This window comes from Python bivittatus, unplaced genomic scaffold (genome assembly GCF_059951505.1).
Source record: "Python bivittatus isolate LINGU-HERP-01145 unplaced genomic scaffold, Pbiv_v1 ctg000470_np1212, whole genome shotgun sequence".
Classification (NCBI taxonomy): domain Eukaryota; kingdom Metazoa; phylum Chordata; class Lepidosauria; order Squamata; family Pythonidae; genus Python; species Python bivittatus.
The window spans coordinates 3,319,011-3,330,012 of NW_028277065.1; the positions used below are offsets into that span (position 1 = coordinate 3,319,011).

General features: G+C 34.3%; 1 protein-coding gene across 1 annotated transcript; it reads left to right on the top strand.

Annotated features, from left to right (window-relative positions):
• The first annotated feature begins 9,484 nt into the window (after positions 1-9,484).
• Positions 9,485-10,435, top strand: LOC112543363 (olfactory receptor 2AP1-like). Its single transcript, XM_025177613.2, has one exon. It carries the CDS (start codon positions 9,485-9,487, stop codon positions 10,433-10,435), a length of 951 nt encoding a protein of 316 aa, XP_025033381.1.
• Positions 10,436-11,002: the final 567 nt, after the last annotated feature.

An 11,002-nucleotide genomic window follows, 5' to 3' on the forward strand; every position in this document is an offset into this window, starting at 1 on the left:
AATACATCAATAGTGATGGTATCACCAGTCCTGAAAAACAGATTAAAGATAAGATACATGTTTATAATAAAAACACATTATTACCTGTTTCATTCTGCAGACAACCACAGAATTGAGTTTCTTGAGTATTACATTTAAGAATAAGCCAGTTATTTATTTATTTTCTTTATGTTATATTAGTAAGATAGTCTTATAGAATGATTTTGCATTACTATGGCCAATACTTTGAAAAATCTTGGAACTCCTACCTTTGTGCCAGGTTATATTCAATTGCATTTTTTATTAGCTTTTGTTATAAGATCTGCTGGGTGTCATATGTGATATGACATATGTGATATGTTTAGGACTAAAGTTTTTAAAAGTTATTTTTACTTTATTAAGGAATTTGGTACCATTAAATACAAAGTTTGCTCTTAATTCATAAAATTATACATAGCACAAGGAACATATTATACAAAAATAGAAAGAATGCATATTCATTTAAAACATCCCAGGAAAACAGATAAAGTCAGTTCAATCCCCTTTTGTTTTCTTCTTGGAGTATATTTTTATGTATAATAAAAGTGAGTGTCTAAGATTATTTTTATTGCAGGGGAGTAAAATATTTACAAATTCTGAGTTGAACCCAATTCATTACTTTAGCAAATGCTGTGTTCCACCTTGGGCTAAATGAGAATTTGTCTGCTTCAGTTCAATGCTCTGAATAGCATGGGAAATATGTAATTTGGCTATAGATATTTGGGGGGGGGGGTTGTTTTTGGTTTCAGAAAAACACACAACCTGTGGGATGATATTTTTTAGGAAAATTAAACGTCAATGAATGAAGGTGGCCCAATTTTAGAGAAATAGGAGCTAAGCTCCTTTAAATTCTGCTTTGGTTTTAGATAAATTCATGTAACTTTGGGGGAAATGATGAGATTTGCAAGCACCAATGTTTGACAAAAGAGGTAAGTCCTACCATATTTCAGCTAGACAGATGGAATCTTGAAAGCTTGAAGTAATCTTCTAAAAAATTATTTAACTCAAAAAAGTTATCGGCTTTATATTTTTGTTTTTTCCCCCCTCCACATAGCCTACATAGCTTTATCTTTACAAATATAAGAGTAATTCTTTGAAGTACATTCTATTTCATGAGGTAAAGAAAACAGTGTGAGGTATGGATAGCAGGGTTTGGAAGAGAAGATGGGAATTTACCAAGTGATGCAGCAAAATGGAGATGATGAACCATGAGTTGTATGATGATGTCACTGATGGTGTTCTACACAGGTTGCCATCATCTTCATTCTGTAACTGGATGAATGTTTCCTCTGTTTAAAAGAAGACATATCACTTGAATCAACTAATCTCCCTCAATTTCCATCCTGGCACTTCATCCCACCAAAGTCATCATTTTTACAAACATTTTACAAACATTTACAAACATTTTTACAAACACTCCATCCAAATATACAAGTCTTTACTCTCTCTCTTTATTCTCTCTCTTTATTCTCTCTCTCTCTCTCTCTCTCAACTTTTATTGTGACATTAAGGAATATCTTTCCATCCTAATTCTACTACTGTTGACTATTCCTTTTTGTTGTATACCCTATTCCTTTTGTTTGTTTGTTTTTGGTAGCAGACAATTCGCCAGATTAAGTATATGCAGGAGTATTTATTTAATAATCCATATGCGATTACTAACTTCTGAATACTGTTCAAGTTTATGTTTTTTAGTAGAAGTGGGATATATCTATATATTGGATGAGTCATCAGTGATGCTTAAAATGGCTGGTAATTTTAATGAGATCCTGGGGTATGTAAGAATAAGCATTTGTAATATTTCATAATGGTACTAACAGTATCTTTCAGTATCATTCAATGACCCATGTATTTGGGAAGAACTGTTCTACTAAGGGAAAAAATGAATGACATATTGTTTTGTATTAGAATTGCTACAGAGTCATGATTAATCATTGAGCAGAATCCAAAAGCAAATTAAATGAGGGTTTGAGATTCTTTTCTTTCCATCCCCACCACAATATTTTGAAGAGTTCTAAGGTTATCTACTGTATACATAAGACATGCATAACTAATAATTAAAGGAAATACCTCCATTGCAGGTAAATGTGGAATAGAAGCTTTGTAGAGGTCCTGCATCTTTGTAAATAAATAAAAAAAAACACATATTATATGTTTGTTATATAATTTATTATATTCTTCTTTTATTGATCTTTGGGTTTATTTGGGAAGAAAAAAATGTCACACTTGGTTTTATGCCCTTATTAAAGATTGCCTTTGGTGAATATCTAGCCTCTACAGTTAAATCTCTGGAGACCCTGACTAATTATGGAACAAAAATAAATTCATTTAAATTAGCTTTGAATGAGGCCAAATGAGTCTGTAGAACTAATATTAACTGTAAGCTAAGTTAGATAACATCAAACCTCCGGTCTTGATCCCTGTCCTATATTGGGACTTCTCATGTTTCATCTTCTAGCAACTTTTTTGAATAGCACCACGTCTTTAAAAAAATATTTCCAATTCTTTAGCATTCTAGATAAAAAGCTAAAGATACAGTCACTTAATATAGAAGACCCTGTCAAATCATAGGACAAAAGTCAAATATATCTCTCTATGGGTATGTGGTTGCTAAAAATGAACAAAAACATGTGTTCATTTTAATGCAGGTTTAATTTATCATGCCCATTTTCTGAGGAGAAAAATGCATCTTACATGATTTCCTGTTTCCCTTTCTGTTCCTGAGACTGATATGAGTCAGGCAACATTAAAATGATTTATTTATTTATTTATTTATTTATTTATTTATTTATTTATTTAATTGCTTTTTAATTACAGTGGAACCTCGGGTTACGAATTTAATTCGTTCCGTGACTCTGGTCGCACCCCGAATTGGTCACAACCCAAAGGAAATTTCCCCATAAGGTTCAATGTAATTACTGTTAATCCATTCTGGCGTGGAGGATAGGGAGGTGGCTATTGCTTGGAGGGAGAGTCCCCCTCCCTACGACCACATGTCAGGGGCAGAAAATGGCCACGGACTATGTGTCAGGGGTGGAAAATGGCTGAGGACCACATGTCAGGGGTGGAAAAATGGCCTCGGATCGTGTCACAAGAGGGAAAATGGCCGCGTATCCTGTTCGTGCCCCGAGGTGGAGTTCGCAAACCGAGGTAAATTTTTGCAGCCGGAGCTGGTCGTAACCCGAAAAGTTCGTTAACAGAGGCGTTCGTAACCCGAGGTACCACTGTAACTGTGTAAAGTAAGTGTAGCTGCATTATCTTTCTTCTATCTTTAATTTATTTGATTACTTCTTCCTACTCACTTTCTGTACTTTGTGTACGGTTGCCTCCCTCACAAGGGAATAGCCAGAAGAATACCTGATATATACAGTATGCACATCTATAAATAAAAGAGCTAGTAACTTACTTAAAAACAAAACAAAAACCCTGAAAATTCAGGACAGGGACTGGACTATTCCCAATATGATAGTTCCTGCAGTGTCTTCCCAGATTGTCTTATGAATTCAGTCTCACTTAACATTCCCTTTCTAACAATTAGTTCTTCTGGAGATGCTAATCTATTCTTTGTGACAAATAACCAATGAAAGCCTGCCTCTTTGTATAAATAAAACATGAGATGTGCAACAAATTAGGAAGCCCATTGAGAAACCAGGAGGAAGAATGGTCATGGATTACTTACAGGAGGACATAGAAGATTGATTCTTAACTTGTTTCCAGTGCCAATAGGTATACAGTATACAGAAATTGAACAAACTGCTAAATTCTGTTCAGTAGTAATTGCCACTGGGAAGTATTTGATTTGAATTTGGCCTTGTGGTATCTCTTGTTAATTTTAAAATTATTTTTGAACTTTTGTTCCTTGTGTTATCTGATTACTGAAGTTCAATTTCTTTCTTTCATTATATGCTTTTCAGTATATTCTGTTGCTTAGAATATCTATAAAATATTCATGGTTGTTAAAGTATGATAAAGAAGAAAAAAAGCATAGTATGAAATGCGACTAAAATGATTTCAACCTTTTTTGCCTTAGATTTTACTCTGAACTGATAAATCTGAAGTGTTTATTTAGTCTCAGCTCAAAGAAGGGCTATCAAGAAATTTACTGTTTCACATTTACTGAGGGATTGGGGTCATGCTGATATACAGTAATTCATCTCTCTCCCTCGGTCTCTGTCTCTCTCACACACACTTTTGTGAAGAGTTAAAAGTAGAGGATTTTATGACCACACTGAAGTGTTAGGGTTGAGCAGCAAAGTACTTTACCTATGCTTCCACATTTTGTATAAATTTTCTTCGGTTCTCTCTCTCTCTCTCTCTCTCTCTCTCTCTCACACACACACACACACATGCACACACTAAAAGTTATATATGAGATCATTATTATAATATTATTGTAACAATATTGCATAATGAGTATAATTCAGGTGGCAGCACAAATCTGTCCTTAGTTAATTAAACAAAAAAAAAATCAACAACAAACAAACAAACAAGACTGGATCTGATTAGCATTTGAACAGGAAACTAACAAGAACCCACAAGGCTACAGGGTAGACTGGGAAACAGCAACAACAAAAATCATAAAATATCTTGGAAGAATGCAGTGGCAAACCAATTCCATATTGTTGCCAAGTAAACTGCATAATTGTGCTTAAGAAATGTTGTCTCTTCAGATCATATAAATCCCAAAAGGCTTTTTCAGCAGTTGCCTTTATTATAATTCAAGAGTGCCCTTCAGTGGCAGGGCAAACTTATATCTTCTACCTTTTAAAAGTATGTCCCCTAAATATATTGTCATTCCTATAACATCTTATCCTCTCCCACTACTAAGGAATGGAGGGAATATTGTCAGTATCTTTCACCAGTCACTGCTGATTATTGTTAGGTACTTTTATTCTCTTTCTTTCTTTCTTTCTTTCTTTCTTTCTTTCTTTCTTTCTTTCTTTCTTTCTTTCTTTCTTTCTTTCTCTCTCTCTCTCTCTCTCTCTCTCTCTCCCTTCCTTCCTTCCTTCCTTCCTTCCTTCCTTCCTTCCTTCCTTCCTTCCTTCCTTCCTTCCTTTCCTTTCCTTTCCTTTCCTTTCCTTTCCTTTCCTTTCCTTTCCTTTCCTTTCCTTTCCTTTCCTTTCCTTTCCTTTCTTTTTGTTATATTTGACTTCCCTCTTCCCTCTGTGTGTGTGAGAGAGAGAGAGAGAATGAAAGAAAATTTATACAAAATGTGGAAACATAAAGTACTTTTAAGACATGCAAATGCTGGTAAAAAGGTACTAAGTACTTTAATATAAATTACTGTATGAATATAGTCACAGTAAGGGTGGTTTGCAAGGATAGACAAGTATGGAGAGATATAGAGAATGTGCATTGTGTAAAGTAAGTGTAGCTGTATAATCTTTCTTCTATCTTTAATTTATTTGCTTACTTCTTCCTACTCACTTTCTGTACTTTGCATAAGGTTGCCTCCCTCACAAGGGAATAGCCAGAAGAATACCTGATACATACAGTATGCACATCTATAAATAAAAGAGCTAGTAACTTACTTAAAAACAAAACAAAACCCCTGAAAATTCAGGACAGGGACTGGACTATTCCCAATATGCTAGTTCCTGCAGTGTCTCTGCTTCATTATCATAGATCTGCATGATTCCCAGATTGTCTTACGAATTCAGTCTCACTTAACATTCCCTTTCTAACAATTAGTTCTTCTGGAGATGCTAATCTATTCTTTGTGACAAATAACCAATGAAAGGCTTCCTCTTTGTATAAATAAAACATGAGATGTGCAACAAATTAGGAAGCCCATTGAGAAACCAGGAGGAAAAATGGTCATGGATTACTTACAGGAGGACATAGAAGATTGATTCTTAACTTGTTTCCAGTGCCAATAGGTATACAGAAATTGAACAAACCGCTAAATTCTGTTCAGTAGTAATTGTCACTGGGAAGTATTTGATTTGAATTTGGCCTTGTGGTATCTCTTGTTAATTTTAAAATTATTTTTGAACTTTTGTTCCTTGTGTTATTTGATTACTGAAGTTCAATTTCTTTCTTTCATTATATGCTTTTCAGTATATTCTGTTGCTTAGAATATCTATAAAATATTCATGGTTGTTAAAGTATGATAAAGAAGAAAAAAAGCATAGTATGAAATGCGACTAAAATGATTTCAACCTTTTTTGCCTTAGATTTTACTCTGAACTGATAAATCTGAAGTGTTTATTTAGTCTCAGCTCAAAGAAGGGCTATCAAGAAATTTACTGTTTCACATTTACTGAGGATTGGGGTCATGCTGATATACAGTAATTCATCTCTCTCCCTCTCTCTGGCTCTGTTTCTCTCACACACACACTTGTGAAGAGTTAAAAGTAGAGGATTTTATGACCACACTGAAGTGAAGGTTGAGCAGCAAAGTACTTTACCTATGCTTCCACATTTTGTATAAATTTTCTTCGGTTCTCTCTCTCTCTCTCTCTCTCTCTCTCAGACACACACACACACACACACACACACACGCACACACACGCACACACACGCACACACACTAAAAGTTATATATGAGATCATTATTATAATATTATTGTAACAATATTGCATAATGAGTATAATTCAGGTGGCAGCACAAATCTGTCCTTAGTTAATTAAACAAAAAAAAAATCAACAACAAACAAACAAACAAGACTGGATCTGATTAGCATTTGAACAGGAAACTAACAAGAACCCATAAGGCTACAGGCTAGATTGGGAAACAGCAACAACAAAAATCATAAAATATCTTGGAAGAATGCAATGGCAAACCAATTCCATATTGTTGCCAAGTAAACTGCATAATTGTGCTTAAGCAGTCATCAGGAGTTGAACTGGACTTGAGTGAGCCTTAACTTTTATTATTCATGAAACACTTCCCCCATGTTTGCTCATTCTGGGCTTAGAAATGTTGTCTCTTCAGATCATATAAATCCCAAAAGGCTTTTTCAGCAGTTGCCTTTATCATAATTCAAGAGTGCCCTTCAGTGGCAGGGAAAACTTATATCTTCTACCTTTTAAAAGTATGTCCCCTAAATATATTGTCATTCCTATAACATCTTATCCTCTCCCACTACTAAGGAATGGAGGGAATATTGTCACTATCTTTCACCAGTCACTGCTGATTATTGTTAGGTACTTTTATTCTTTTTCTTTCTTTCTTTCTTTCTTTCTTTCTTTCTTTCTTTCTTTCTTTCTTTCTTTCTTTCTTTCTTTCTTTCTTTCTTTCTTTCTCTTCCTTCCTTCCTTCCTTCCTTCCTTCCTTCCTTCCTTCCTTCCTTCCTTCCTTCCTTCCTTCCTTCCTTCCTTCCTTCCTTCCTTCCTTCCTTCCTTCCTTCCTTCCTTCCTTCCCTTCCCTTCCCTTTCTTTTTGTTATATTTGACTTCCCTCGTCCCTCTGTGTGTGTGTGTGAGAGAGAGAGAATGAAAGAAAATTTATACAAAATGTGGAAACATAAAGTACTTTTAAGACATGCAAATGCTGGTAAAAAGGTACTAAGTACTTTAATATAAATTACTGTATGAATATAGTCACAGTAAGGGTGGTTTGCAAGGATAGACAAGTATGGAGAGATATAGAGAATGTGAACTGTGAACTTTTGTTCCTTGTGTTATCTGATTACTGAAGTTCAATTTCTTTCTTTCCTTATATGCTTTTCAGTATATTCTGCTGCTTAGAATATCTATAAAATATTCATGGTTGTTATAAGCTACAATTACCCTGTTATTTGAAAATTTCTGACACTGTTAAAAGAACACGTGTGTATCATTTTGAAAGAACTAAATATATTTGAGAAATGTATAGTTAAGTACTTCCCCTGTCACTGAACACTAAAGACATCTGTGATGGTATAACTATTTTCATTTCCTTCGACTGGAAGTGAATTGCAGGCTAAGGCTGGATTTAGTTTAAAATAAAGTGATATCAATGGAACATGACAGTCTGCTCCAATTTTAATTTTTTTAACTTCTTGAAATATATGTTCTTTTTGCTTAATTTCTACATAACCTTTCAAATATTTTTGTACAAAATTTCATACCTATTTTATTATTTTTGTTTTTAAGAGATGTGATTTTGGATTTATTTCTTGTTCTGTGTATAATTTTGTTCCTAGATTTCCCTAATGTGCAATTTGTTTAACAGACATTCAGTGAAGCACAAAACCTGAAGGGTAATTGTGTTCTGCGACATGCATTATTTTGGAAAGTGTGAATTAAATCAGTTCATATTTAAACGAGAACCAACTGAATTTCTACTCTTTCCCAAAAGTGAACAGTCTTCAGAGACAAATAATAATGATAATGATAATAGCAGCTATTCATGTGACAGGTTCTAAACACATCCCAAAGTGCTTTGCAATCAGTCCCAGCAAACTATTTTCCTTTCTTCTTTACCTTTTCCAGGTTTTAGGCTATCAGAGTAATTCCTTCTAGCCTTTCCTGTGATCTTTTTCTGGTCCTGATATGTTTATCCTTGTTGTATCAACAGATGTATTATTGTGTTGTTTTACCAATGTGTGGAATTTCAAGGATTCCACACATTGATAAAGTGGATTGATAAAATATCTTGAAAAAGAACCTTGACATTGTCATCTGTTCACATGAAGTATATTTTTGTCAATGGATTAAATGCTGCACCAGATTATCTCTTCCTGTTCCTCACTAAGTAAATAGAGGACAAAGTAGGGAACAATTCATTTGTGGAATGGAAGGGATGGAAAATGCATTTTTAAATTCCACTTTTGTTACTTCTTTTTCTACAGAAAACATAAAGAAAGTGTAAATTGTCCTGAGTAATTGATATAGATATTAGTTACATACATCTACTAAAAAGCAACTACAGTTGAAATCGAGACTTGTAAAATCCTTTTAAAAAATTAAAACTGAAATTATATACTCACATACCTAATTTACCTTCCTGATAAATTATCTGAACCCTTGTTGTTGTTGATAGTTCTAGCTACTGATGTTAAATTAAGAGTAGCCAGTAGGAATAGGCTCTGTCTATATCTCCATTGCTTATGCTGATTAATCAGGATCTGTGTCGTGCAGGGAATTTTACTTACAGTACATTTCTATAAATCCTCAAAGAAATTTGTCTTCAGATCTCCCTACTTAATTTAGGGAGATTTTAGATTGAAGATGGATGAGTATGAGGATGTAGGACCAATTTTCCCAAATTAGGGTGAGTTCCTAAATAGGGTTACTAACCTTAACCTTACTAATGATCTCACCCATGCTTTAAATTTAGCTTAACCTTTTGAAACCAAGAGAAGGTGCTTACAGTGCCATCATATAATTGCATTTGTAACATCCATTTAGTATCCAAGTTGTACTGTTCCTCCTTCTATTTTCTCTCCCAAAGGTAATGAATTAATATAAAATCATGGATTACAAAGAGTATTTATGAGTGTTCTCTTTCAACCATGTTTCAAGATATCATGTAAATCTCAATGGAGTGGAACCAGAGTGAAATCACTGAATTCATCCTGCTGGGATTTGGAAATCTCCATCATCTGCGGATTTCCCTGTTTCTGGTATTTCTGGTGATCTACATCTTGACCATGGCCGCCAATGTCCTCATCATCCTTCTGATAGTGTCTGATCAACATCTTCATACACCAATGTACTTTTTTCTGGTCAACTTGTCCTGCTTAGAAATGTTCTGTAGCTCAACCACTCTACCCAAAATGCTGACTTGTCTCTTGACAGGGAACAAGACTATCTCTGTTCAAGGATGTTTTACACAAGTTTATTTCTTACCTTTTTTTATTAGTACAGAATGTTATCTCCTTTCTGTAATGTCCTATGATCGTTTCTTAGCTATTTGCAAGCCTCTCCATTATGCTACTCTTATGAATAGTAAATTCTGTATCCAGTTAGCTGGTTGCTCTTGGATCAATGGCATATTATTTACTTCTCTATATTTGTTTTTGATATTACAACTGCATTTTTGTGGTGTCAGTGAAATTGATCATTTCTTCTGCGAGTCTCTTTCATTGCTTAAAATCTCATGCAGTGATATCAGCTTTGTAAAATATGCCAGTATAGTCCTGAGTTTTGGATTCACTTTCCCTCCTTTTCTTTTGATTCTGATCTCTTACATGTACATTATTGCTGCCATTTTAAAAATCCCATCAGCCATAGGCAGACAAAAGGCCTTTTCTACTTGTTCTTCTCATGTCACAGTTGTTTCTGTTTTCTATGGGGCATTAATCATTGTATACCTTACACCAAAGACTAAAGCAATCAGAGAGCTTAACAAATATTTTTCCCTGATGTATACTGTCCTGTCACCCTTAATCAATCCCTTTGTTTATAGTCTGAGAAACAAGGATGTCAAGAAAGCTTTGAGGAAGTTCCAGGAAGATTTTAGAAGGAAAACTGCTAAATTAGAGATTTAAAACTTGTAACCTCTTTAAGCATGCAAATAAACATGGGAAAACAAACTAAAACAAGTGGATAATTCAACCATATAGTAATTTTAAACCATCTCTCCAAGTCAATATTGACCTGTTCCCACTACCTATGTCAACTTCTACTATTGTCACTTCATATATTTCCCACCAGACAAAATTGAATCCCCATTTCAGAAAAGAATGAAAGTTACATTTTTTCCCCTGATTCTTCCCACTAGACAGTCAGAGAAGATTGATAAACTGTAGCAATAACAGAGGCTTGAGGGGGAGGAGTTTCTTGGAATTATCATTAATTCCCTGGAATTAGGAATGTTTGCCTAAAACAGATTATCTAGATCCATTTACATTAAGATTCAGGGCTTGTTCTAAAACAGAGATCCTACTATCTCTGTCAATTACTAATGGAGGAATTGGACAGAGGAATTGGACAGGGGAAAGTGTCAATATTCTGTCAAGATGCTATCAACTATGAGTACCTACTAGTGATAGGACTATGTGGTAATTGCTTATGATGTTCCCATTGTATTTTGATTATTTAAATATACATGAATC